At 45.1% G+C, this 12,412-nt stretch overlaps 1 protein-coding gene across 2 annotated transcripts in view; it reads right to left on the reverse strand.

Annotated features, from left to right (window-relative positions):
• Positions 1 to 12,412, reverse strand: part of SPTBN1 (spectrin beta, non-erythrocytic 1) — a 135,829-nt gene that overhangs the window by 82,454 nt on the left and 40,963 nt on the right. For both annotated transcript variants that reach the window (XM_030489245.1, XM_030489244.1), the window contains exon 2: positions 11,023 to 11,219. In XM_030489245.1, the coding sequence (XP_030345105.1) occupies positions 11,023 to 11,170 (148 nt within the window). In that variant the 5' untranslated portion in view covers positions 11,171 to 11,219. The remainder of the gene's footprint in view (positions 1 to 11,022; positions 11,220 to 12,412) is intronic.

Below are 12,412 nucleotides of genomic sequence, written 5' to 3' on the forward strand. Positions count from 1 at the left end.
AGCTCTTCTGCAGAAAGTACCTGGTCAGTGGGCAGTGTTAATGCCACTGGAACTATATTATCTTCCACCAGTAAAGCCAACCAATATCGGCTTTATTGGGTCAACAATGAAGATAGTACGTGCTGGTGGACCCCACATCCAACACAGGCCCATCCCTAAAACACATTCAACTTAATGCACATGTGAAAAACCAAGAGAGCAAGGCAGAGAATGTTTCCTGGGTACCATAAGACAAATGCACTGTGGTGTTGTGAAGGAGAGATGCGATTTTACAACTCCACAACAGACAATTATCTTCCTAATGGGAAGCAGAAGGCACGCCAGAGCTTACAAGAATCACAAATCTGGTTAATCATCACCGTTGTCTTTCCTCTTTACTCTTCCTCGCTCTTGTAAATTCTCTACTTGGTGACTAACTAGGAAAAAATTACAAGATAAAAAGGATGATTTATTAACCTAAAATGCCACAGAAATCACGTAACATTTGCTTTTCTCCTCAAAGAGGGGAAAGTTCTTACATGTGCTCTCAGAGCCACAGCAAAGAACTGAAACTCATCACTATATTTGCCTTTTGTGGCTTTGCTGATACCCCGGTTCAAACAGTAAACCCAAATCTCTCCCATAGAATAAGGAAAGATGGGTTTTGCCACCGATTGTTCTAGAATGCAATAGGAAATAGTTATTTTTATCATCTTTGACAATTTGCATAACATTAATCCTGACGAGTAAGCTGTTTTCCCTCCAGTTGCTATCTAAGATGCTGGAAGGCAGAGAGGAGCAGCCCACACACGGAGAAGGAATTAACATGCCAACTTCATTACCTCTTCTGCAGGTATTTGTAGGAACAGAACCATTCATCTTGTAACCCACCATTTCCTGCAACACTTTGCAACGGAAGGTGAAATAAATACAAGCAGAAAACCAGAGCTTTTCCTAAGGAACATTTCCCTTTCAGAAAGTATTTCTACTTCTCTGTTACAAGGGGACTTTCGGTCAGTGGGATATATGAACACATCTGGTCCTCCAAGCCCCTTCCAGATGTATTCTCTGGGACTGATACGGCCTTGGGAGAACCAATGCAATCCACTGCCAAAAGAAAGGGGCAGATTAAAAGCAAGAAACAAGGAAAAGGGTCACCTTAAAAAGCAAGAGACAAGGATATTTACGACAGAAGGGTCTGTTCACGTGTCCAGCCTGGCCTTCTAGTAGCTCCACACTGAGTCCCAGGCTCAAACCAGCTCTGGGCTCCCGATAAACCTATGAATTATGATGAGTGAGCTCAAAGCAGCATGAAACCTTTGGGAATCTTTTCCCAAACCAGGCCAGCATATCCATTTATTACTGAAACTGGGCCAGTTCCACCCAGTTTCGGGTTTCAGTTTACCCAAGTCCCAGATTAACAGGAAAGTTGACATGACTTTTGGAACAGCACGTCCTCGCTACCTGCAGCCGTGAGCGCTTGCCATGAGAGCCCGTGGAGAAGAGCCACACCAGCACTCGTGTTTGGAGGAAAACAGGGTGTGTGTTGGTTTGTATTCCAGCCCAAATGGGTTCTCCTGACCTGCACCACTTCCCATCCTCCATAAACTCACCAAAGCAGGGAAATCACCTCCGAAAAACTGCAACAACTACATTCATTACATTGGTCTGTGGTCCCCAAAATACACTTGGTTTGTTCCCTGGCTTGGTGAACAACCTTTAAAAGCCTGTTACAATCAAGCATGGTGCACAGGTACACCCTTAACATACTTGTTTGCTGTGAAGTTTTGGCACATAAACACATCTTGATTTTCATCCAGAAAATGCTCTTTTTAATGGGTTTTAATGTGTATTTATAGAAGCTGGAATTGTTTTCACTGCCTCTCCCTCCTGTCCTCCTCTATCTGAACTGCATCTATGTTTATACGTAGGAGAGAGAGAGATTCCCACCCTCCTTTTGCTTCTCTTCCTCTTGCAGTGTGTTCTTTTCTCCCTGGTCTGACTATGCACACAGAAGATGCACTGTTGCTACACCATAATCCCTTGGGCATGAAAAGTCAACCTCCTGCTGCTCTTGGAAATCCTGGGTGCAAACAACAAGCAGAACAGGCTTATCTTAGGCCAGAGGATTTATTTCTACTCTTTCCCTTACTTCACACAGACCAGAAAGCACATAAACTACATTAACGTTCACAAATACATCCCACCTGTGACCAGCCACATTCACATGGGGTTAAGTTTAGGGGAGAGGAATAAAGTACCTCTCTATATAGCTAGTGCCATAACTGGTGGAGCTTGAGCCCGTAAATTAGAAACCTCGGAAGTTGACTGGGCTCCCTGCAGTATTTTCAATCCTCTTAGAATCATAGAATTAACTGCGTTGGTGAAGACCTGTAAGATCATCAAGTCCAACCATTTCATCGAGTCCAACCATTAACTCTTACACCTAAGCAACAAAGTTCCAGAAAGCCAAGGTAGAACAGACTTAGAATCATAGAATAGTTAGGGTTGGACAGGACCTTAAGATCACCTAGTTCCAAAAGCTGATCCTGTAGTTCACACACAAAACGACAGAGAAGGAAAGTGTTAGGAGAAAAATTGTTGGAATGCAGGGTTCTTTAAATCATATTAGATGCAGAAACAAGAGCTGAAAGCCTCATTTTTAAAGCCAACATGAGAAACATCTTGACATCTTCTTTCATCAACTCTCACCCACAAAATTTCTTTAACTGGGAATTGCCTGTGTCTGCAGAACAGGTTAGTGGTCGATTGACAAGTACTCAAGTACTGTCTTAAACTTGTAAAGTTATTACTCCAGAGCAAACCATATATACATATATATACACACACACGCATATATATCCTGTCTGAAGACAGGCTGAGAACATTGGGGCTGTTCAGCCTGGAGAAGAGAAGCTGCGTGGAGACCTCAGAGCAGCTTCCAGTGTCTGAAGGGGGCTACAAGGACGCTGGAGAGGGACCTTCATCAGGGACTGTAGCAATAGGACAAGGGGTGATGGGTTCAAACTTAAAAAGGGGAAGTTTAGGTTGGACATAAGGCAGAAGCTCTTCCCTGTGAGGGTGCTGAGGCGCTGGCACAGACTTTTCCCAGAGAAGCTGTGGCTGCCCCATCCCTGGCAGTGTTCAAGGCCAGGTTGGACACAGGGGCTTGGAGCAGCCTGCTCTAGTGGAAGGTGTCCCTGCCCATGGCAGGGGGTTGGAACTGGATGAGCTTTAAGGCCCCTTCCAACCCAAACTAGGCTGGGATTCTATGATTCTATAAGTATATGTATTGAATAAATATATAATGTATAGAACAAATAACGTATTATGCACTTGTACGTACAAACACTGTCCACGTTTGACATCCAACTGCCTTAAGTTTTAGTAACATTTAAAGGAAGCAACACTTTCAAAAAATCACCATACAGCATACAAAGTGGTTGGTAAAAAAGCCAGTGGTGTTTGCACTGCTCATGAGAAGAGTTAAAAGCTGTAGGAAGAATGCTAGAAACTAAGAGAGTGGAACTTGGAAATGGATTTCCATCATCCTCTCTACTTTGCCTGGCCCTAATCCCTGCTCCTCTTGCCTCCTCCCCGTCAAGGCAACTTGTCTCAAGGCAACGTGGGTTTGTATCTCTCCAGGATATTACCTCGAGATAAGAATCAGAGCTCTGATGTGAGAGGATGATTTCATCACTAATCTTGCCCCACTAGAAGAGCTCCAAGGTTAAACAGAAATTAGCAAACAGGTTTTAATCCTGGATTGAATTTCACTGCGCAGTATGCTCTGCTAGACATTATTTATACTTCGGGGAGTGCTTTCATGCAGTATCCAAGCAACAAATAGGAGGAAAAATGCAAGGCACACTGCAGATTTGGCTGAATAAACAATATAAACACAGAAACATGGCTAGTGAGATGCTGAAGACAGGAGACGAGAACATTCTCTTCTGCATACGCAGTTCTTGGGGAAGGACTTCTTTTAAATGACAGGCTCCAGTTTTGAAATGCATCCACAGCCAACCTCATCCCTGATAAAAGTCACAATTAAAACAATGTAAAAATGCCATTATTGGTATGTAGTTTCTATAAGCAAGAAATCCTTTCCATCAAGATGACTCAGCAAAGTATCTGAAACCCCACTGCACTGTTACAATGAAGGGTTCCATGGTTTCTCTGTACTAAAGATCCCCAAAACATTGATTCAAAGAACACTCTAGTCTTTTCAGTCTTCATGTTCCCCATGATGGGTGAGATTCCCAGCTGGTGTAAGTCACTACGGTCTCATAGAAGCCAAGGGAGGACGCCAGCTTATACCACGGACAACCTGGCTGGTAGGTCTCCTAAATCATAGACTTACAGACTGGTTTGGGTTGGGAGAGACCTTAAAGCTCCTCCAGTTCCAACCCCCTGCCACGGGCAGGGACACCTTCCACTAGAGCAGGTTGCTCCAAGCCCCTGTGTCCAACCTGGCCTTGAACACTGCCAGGGATGGGGCAGCCACAGCTTCTCTGGGAAAAGTCTGTGCCAGCGCCTCAGCACCCTCACAGGGAAGAGCTTCTGCCTCAGAGCTCATCTCAATCTCCCCTCTGGCAGGTTAAAGCCATTCCCCTTGGCCTGTCCCTACAGGCCCTCGTCCAAAGCCCCTCTCCAGGTTTCCTGGAGCCCCTTTAGGCACTGGAGCTGCTCTAAGGTCTCCTGAGAGTCTTCTCTGCCTGATAAGGCAGATTTACCTGCTTCCAGGAGTATCCTCATTCATATTTCATTGGTAACATCCTAAAAGCAGACACATATGCACACGCACACAGTCAGCACACAGACATTACTTTCCATTTTCTTCCTCTAGGTACAGATGGCTTTTTAGATTTTATCACTTCTTAACCCCAGTACACAATTCTCTTGCACCTTATTTTGCTCAGTCACTGGATTGCTGCCCCAGCACAGAGCCAGCCCTTTGTGCATAAGCACTGGTCTATGTCTGGCAAGAAACCATGAGCAGATATGGTTCCTGTGTCCCAGTGGAGGAGCTTAATGCACACGAATTCAAAGATCTAGAGGTCAGTCAATACAGGCTCCTCTGCTGGGCCTTCCTGTGTTCATGTCCAGCTCAATATTGCTTGGTCTTGAAAGATTTTAATCACAGATATAAAATGACTGCAGCTATCAGACGTTCCAGAGCAGAGCTGCCAGCAACTGCTCCTGTCCTGCTCCCTTCCCAAAGAACCAAAATGCCTATTTTCCAGCTCCTCTTGTCCTGCCAGATCACAGTTATTCACCAGGACACAATCACTTTCATGCATCACTTACTAAGTAATCATAAATACTACCCATGAAGCAGTCAAACACATGTGATTTCACAAAACACCCAAGTTTTCAGCAGTAACTTTATTCAGCAGCTTGGCTCTGAACTGGGGAAGCTCCACTGGACCATGGATCTGGTGTCTAACCAGGCTACAAAGACTCTCACTTACACCTTCACGTAGTTTACACACTACTTGTTTGATTCTAAAGAGAGAGAGCAAACCCCCAAGCTATGGATAACTGATACAAAAAATGATGTTATTATAGCAATAAGTTACAAAGGACCTCTGTAGCAGACTACGTTTTTGATGGGACACCACTGAAAACAAGTTGTTCACATTTACTTGAGAGTTGTTTTGTGTCACTTTATGTCTGTGGTACGTTTCTTTGGGGCTCAGTCTACTGATGATCTTTGAAATTGAAAACACAAAGAACAGAATACTATTTATTGTCTGGTTTTTGCTGTTTGCTTTAGGAACAGTTCTCCACCAGCAGCTTTAAAAGCCAGGGCATTAAACAGCAGTGACAGATGGGATAAGGTTTTACTTGTTTTCATGGTGTCCATCAGCGGTCCTGGCCAGCACTGCAGGTGACGTGTGGGTACAGAGATGCTCCCTCCCTCATTGCCTGCATGACACAGAACACGTACAATACTCCTGGTTTTGACACAAGCCTCCTACAGATCCTGGTAAGGTACAGTTGAGAAACTGTTCCAGAAGTAAGATCCAGCAGGGAAGCACTGGGTGAGGTCGACACTTGGAAAAGCTGTTGTTAAAATAAATCCATCAGCTTTTATCTGAGCAAAGTAAGATTGTCCAAACCAAGCCCTTTCACACCACCTGCAGAAGTCTGCGCCAGGCCTCTGCCTGCTGAACAAACCCAGGGCCCACAATCCACACGGCCACACCAGAGCTGGGATGAGGCATCCGCAGTTCCACTGCTCTAAGGTTTGTATGTCTGTTTACTGTCAAGTGAATCCTTCACGTGCCGTTCAAATGGGATTTACAACCATCAAACTGCTGCTCAGTTATCTTTCCTTAACCACTTGCTGCAATTCAAACCAGTGCACTGGTTGTAAAGTCCCAGATAGCTCAGATACAGGACAGCCATGAGATGTACTGCAAGAGATTATTCCCACTATGCTCCTTCAGAGACAAAGGTTTACTCTCTCACCCTCTAAATCATAGAATCCCAGACTGGTTTGTGTTGGAAGGGACACTAAAGCTCATCCAGCTCCAAGCCCCTGCCACGGGCAGGGACACCTTCCACTAGAGCAGGTTGCTCCAAGCCCCTGTGTCCAACCTGGCCTTGAACACTGCCAGGGATGGGGCAGCCACAGCTTCTCTGGGAAAAGTCTGTGCCAGCGCCTCAGCACCCTCACAGGGAAGAGCTTCTGCCTCAGAGCTCATCTCAATCTCCCCTCTGGCAGGTTAAAGCCATTCCCCTTGGCCTGTCCCTACAGGCCCTTGTGCAAAGCCCCTCTCCAGGTTTCCTGGAGCCCCTTTAGGCACTGGAGCTGCTCTAAGGTCTCCCCTTCAGGAGCCTTCTCTTCTCCAGGCTGCCCCAGCCCAGCTCTCTCAGCCTGGCTCCAGAGCAGAGCTGCTCCAGCCCTCGCAGCAGCTCCGTAGCTTCCTCTGGCCTTGCTCCAACAGCTCCACATCCCTGTTTTGTCCTTTTTTATTGTCTTGAGACCTGAAACTTCATTCTGACCCTGCAGATTTTTTCTATCTTTAGCATATACCCAGAGTGAAGCAGTAAAACTGCTACGAGAGATACACTGGCAGCAGGGACAGGCAGGTGAATGATACCTGAAGAGTAAGTACTACAAGCAGGATCTTTCTTTTTGCCTTTCTAGGGTGTTGTTCTGCTGCCTCCTTACCTGTATCCCCTGCAAGGTTCATCTAAACTGTGACGTGCCACAGTAGAGAGTGTCCTGACCTATGCACAGTCACTTAGGTGGAGCTGGAAAAGGAATGCACAGCTTCATCTACCCTGAGAAGATAAGCCTCTGTTATTTCATAAACCTTGAAACTATCTTTAATTCATAGGCCAGAGAGCTGAGGTACCTTCTGGTCACTGGGGTGAGCCCAGGGGACAAAAGGGCAAAATACAAATGAGCAGAAAGGCGAGTAACTTTAGCCAGGCATTTTTTAATATTGAATTAGCCAAGTGCAGAAATGGAAAGTTTTGGAGGTGACAGATCTACTACTACCTGAAAACAGCATCTGAGTGTCACAGCCCCAGACCGCATGTGAAACTCAACTGTTTCTTAAGGCTCTGGTAGGAGCTCGATGCACCAAGGCGCTGCCCACAGATCTTGTTAGCTAATGGACCTTGGGAGACGAAATCCAACACTTGAGGATTTGTGAATGAAGAATTTTGCACAAACACGAGATCTTTTTGGCTGCCACAGCACAGATAGAATTACCTGGTCCTCCAGCAAGACCTTCCAAAGAACCACAGAGAACAAGGACAGGTGAAAGATGATTTCCTACAGTGGGATAGCTTACTTTACCAAGCAGGGATCAGTTACCTTCTTCTCATATCAGTTGCAGAGTAAGTTCAACATGAATGGTATCCAATCTGATTGCATATCCCTTCAAATCTGGATTCTGATTGAAATCCCAGATGATTTATTTGGTTTAAACTGAAACAATCCTTCACACTCCGGTTTTCATGGTATACAGACCACTTCAATAACACCAGTTATCAGCTGCTGCGCTGACAGCGGTTTTCTGCTATTATATCATGCGGGCTTTAACTGAGCTTTCCTCCAATACACTGTTCTGATCACAGATCATTCTGACCACCGCCTCCTGCTTTACTGGTTAAATATCTCACTATCCGGATGGAATACGGGGCCATTACGACTCTTTCTAGAACAGAGTATCAGACTCACTTCTCACCTACTCACCCTCTACCTTTCTTTATCTTAAAGGAAGTAAGCTTCATTTAGATTAAGTAAACTAGAATCCAAACAAGGTGAAAGCTTCGTGGAAGAGGCACTTCACAACTGGTTGGAGAACGTGGACAGAAGATGCCTGCTCCTACAGAAAGATTCACAGTGAGTACATAGACATCAGTCAGGCAGCACAAGGTGCCTGTGGCTGTTCTGCTTTTGAACCCAACAGCCTGCATCTTATAGATGGGGGATAAAGAGCCATTGCCTGCTCTGTTCTTTTTGTAACCTTTCATACTAGGACAAGGAGATAATGATGCATGTGTATCCAAGATGCTGATAGTCTTTTGATTTATCTTATCACATCAACGAAAGGCAGACATACTGAGAGAGCTGGACATCCACAGGCAGTCTTTAGATGAATCTACTCTCGGACCTCTGGAAAGGAAACTGCTGTTGTCAGAGAATGGCTACACTTGGAGATGGGGGAAGATGCTCACGTCTCTTAGATGGGCACATCTGGAGATGTCAGACTGGAGTATGACTTAGATGTTATTCAGTAAACCTGGGCCCTGCAGGCAGTGCACAACTACTGCTTCAGAGCACAGTGATATTCACCCAGAAAGAGTGATGGTGCAAACTCATGGGGTTTAGAGCCCAGAAGAGCCTCCTGGTATCACCCAGTGTGGCTTTGTGTGCACTACCAGCTGCAGGCTTTCACACAGGGATTACTGTGTCTGATCCTGTGACAAGCAGCTGAATTAGAGCGCACCTTTCCAGAAAGAGCCTGTCTCGATGTGCAGAGTCCAATGACAGAGATCACTGCTGTCCCAGCTCCAGGCTGCAGCTGCTGAAAGCCTGCAAGTGCCTTTCTGGGGAGATGCAAGAGAAGATTACCCACCAGACAGCCTATCTTTAACTATAACTATTGATTTGCAATCTAAACCTCTTGTCATTCCTCTCTCCTGCATCACTGTTAGGCTCTCAAGCAGTGCTGCAGTGTGCTAAGCCAAGCTTTGGCAGCATTCTCAGCACTCACAGCAGAGAATTACAGGTATGAAATGTATTAAATTAAAATAACTATGAGTAATGCTTATTAAGAAGAAAAATAAATACACTAGACTCTGGGAAAACGTTTGCATGTGCCTCTGAATTGAGTCTTCAGCAAAATTATTTGCTTTGACATTGGTATTTGTTTTAGGCTAGCTAAATAATTCAAGTACTTTCCTTACATTACTTCTCCCTGAAGTAAGAGTTTCATGTTTATTATTCATTACTCGGGTGGGGAGCTCTGCTTGCCATAAAAGTAAGTGGAAAAAACAACAGCACTAAAGGCTCTGGATCTGCCACCCAAATGTAGTTAATGAGCTTTGTATAAAAGCACTTCCCACCCAAGGAATAGAATATAACCTACACTCTCTAATGTGACAGGAGTCAAATACAGTTCCTTCCTCAAACAAATCAAACTATAAAGAACCCCAAGCCAGGATTCTTCTCATGTACCACCAGTCTACCAGTACAGGTATCACTCAGGCTGCTTCCAACCCCACTGAGCACAGCGCTGCTCCTGATCAGGCATTTTACCTGTAGCTTTTGAATGCACACTGTGATGAGAACTGCGGCAATGAAGTCTTTAACTGGACACACATTCCTCCTGCGAGCGGTTCCATGAAGTCGATACCAGCCTCAGCAACAGTTACATGATCTGCTGTGTGCCCACCTGCATGAACTACTTTATTTCCCTGTTGCTCAGCTCCAAACCTGATCCTGTCCTGAGCCCGACAGTTAAAGGTGCTCTGCATCTAATGTACTCCCATGTCCAGCACGCCGAGGGGAAAGGGCACGAGGTTCTGCGGGGCCAGTCTCATCGAATCACAAATGAAACAGATGATACCTTTGCCTCAGCGCAAACCTGCTTCAACACCTTGCAAAGGGTTGGGTTTAAAACCACCCTTGCACCTCAAATTTCACTAACAGAAATGGGTCATATTTTGCCCTGTTTTCCATGCTGCTGAGGTATTTTGGTCAGAGGTCAGGAATGTAGGCATGCTACCACAGGAGCCAGGAAATCATTGACGGGACACATAAAAACTGCTTTGCAGGGCAATGCCTCCGAGCTGAGAGGCCATGACATAATCCCTGTGCTGCATAAACACATTTGGTTAATGTACAGCCTTTAATACACAATAATCAAATGGTTTAAACAGAAAAGGACCCAATCAAATTCTATTTCTCTGCTGATGAGTGTAATTCAGCAGAGAGCATGTACTTCAGAAGCTCTACTTGAGAAATATTTGTGGTTTCAGCACTAAGTGACAGCTACTCCCACCTACCACATTCCTCCATTTCAGGACAAGTGAGATGTTTTGAACACCTCCAAACAAAGGTATCTTGAAGCAGAGTTTTGCTGTCCTTCTGGTTTTTGATAAATCTGGAAACCAACCTCATTGCCAATCATCACAGAACCTCAATTGAAACAATCTGAGTACACAGCCAAAATGGTTAGTAAGTGGCAAGAGTGATGGGGTGAGAAACAGTCAGTGCAACCTTCCAAGTAAAAAGACAATATGTGGATGAAATCTCTGCTCTCCTGTGCTTAAAGCCAAGTTTCACAGCAAATTTGAGGGTTTGCAATACATCAGATCTGAGCATGTCCTGCAAAGCACCATGAGACCATCGTGTCCCACTGATGTCAATGGTTGAAAAACATCAACAATTCAGGCAAACCACACATGACCTCAGGAAAACTCCATCCCTACTTTACCAACAAGGTGCAGATGGACAGTATCCCATACTGTCCCATACACACAGCATCAGAATCTCGTGTGAGCAGTGCTTACCAGCTAGGGCCTTGATGCGGGACCGTTCAAACAGCCGAGCTGAACTATTCTCATTGTCCCAGTCGTCGACGTCCCAGCGGTTGTTGACATCACTGTACTGCTGTTGGATTTCAATGTTGTCGTAATCTGTCGCTACTGTTGTCGTCATCCTGAGTCTCCTTAACCTGTTCTCACCATCAGAGTCTTCTTAAACACCTCTGCAAAACAAAAATATAGAAGAATAATTTAGACAACATATATCATTGAATCATAGAATGGTTTGGGTTGGAAAGGACCTTAAAGCTCATCCAGTTCCAACTCCCTGCCATGGGCAGGGACACCTTCCACTAGAGCAGGTTGCTCCAAGCCCCTGTGTCCAACCTGGCCTTGAACACTGCCAGGGATGGGGCAGCCACAGCTTCTCTGGGAAAAGTCTGTGCCAGCGCCTCAGCACCCTTACAGGGAAGAGCTTCTGCCTTATATCCAACCTAAATCTCCTCTGTTTAAGTTTAAACCCATTCCCCTTGGCCTGTCACTACAGTCCCTGATGACAAGTCCCGCTCCGGCATCGTTGTAGGCCCCCTTCAGAAACGGTGCACCAGATACTTTCAGAACTGTTATCTTTAAAAGCAGCCTGTGGGCTTTATAAACCTGTGAATGTTGGCTAAAGCACATAGAGCTGTGGATACCTCAGCTAAGAAAAACCTGGAGTGCAAAACCAACCTCAACACCTTCACAAAATGGTGCCAGTTCTGATGAAAACCATGCAAATGCTTAGAAAGCCACATAAGCGTTGACAAGCAGAAGCCTTTTAATGGAGATCTGAAGAAACACCTTCCTTCATATGCAAATGCTGACCTTGTGACCAGTCTTGGGCATTTATTTATGAACCAATCCAGCTAAAAACAACTCACTGATGCCTTGCTTTGAACTCTCCCTAGCAACAAACTGGTAGCCCACCAACGCAACCTTACCCGAGGTTCTCCTCTTACAGCAGTCGGATGCTGTTAGCATATTCGTCCCGGTTTCCAATCGGAATTTGCATGTACTTATCAGGACTAAATATAAAAGAGCCCAGCACCTCCTCTAAGCGGAGAGGAGGGAGGTTATAAACAGCTGCTAAAGGAGAGGCAGGAATAGTAATGATTTGAGAGTGGGGATCCAAAGTTCCCCCATCACTCCTTGACCCAACAAAATCAGAGCTGGAGAGACCCAAGGGCTGACCCAAAAGAGCAAATTGACAGTTGGCCTTCATAAAAATATAGTAGTTATTAGAAACTGCAGTGAATATTTGGGAAAGGGAGATAGGGTTTAATGGATTCAGTCATGTTACAGGAAGACTTAGGAAAACATCTGAGAAAAATCCCTATTTTTATGCATCCATCTGCTTCCTTCCTTCTGCTCTCACTTC

The sequence above is a fragment of the Strigops habroptila genome, chromosome 6 (genome assembly GCF_004027225.2).
Source record: "Strigops habroptila isolate Jane chromosome 6, bStrHab1.2.pri, whole genome shotgun sequence".
Taxonomy (NCBI): Eukaryota; Metazoa; Chordata; class Aves; order Psittaciformes; family Psittacidae; genus Strigops; species Strigops habroptila.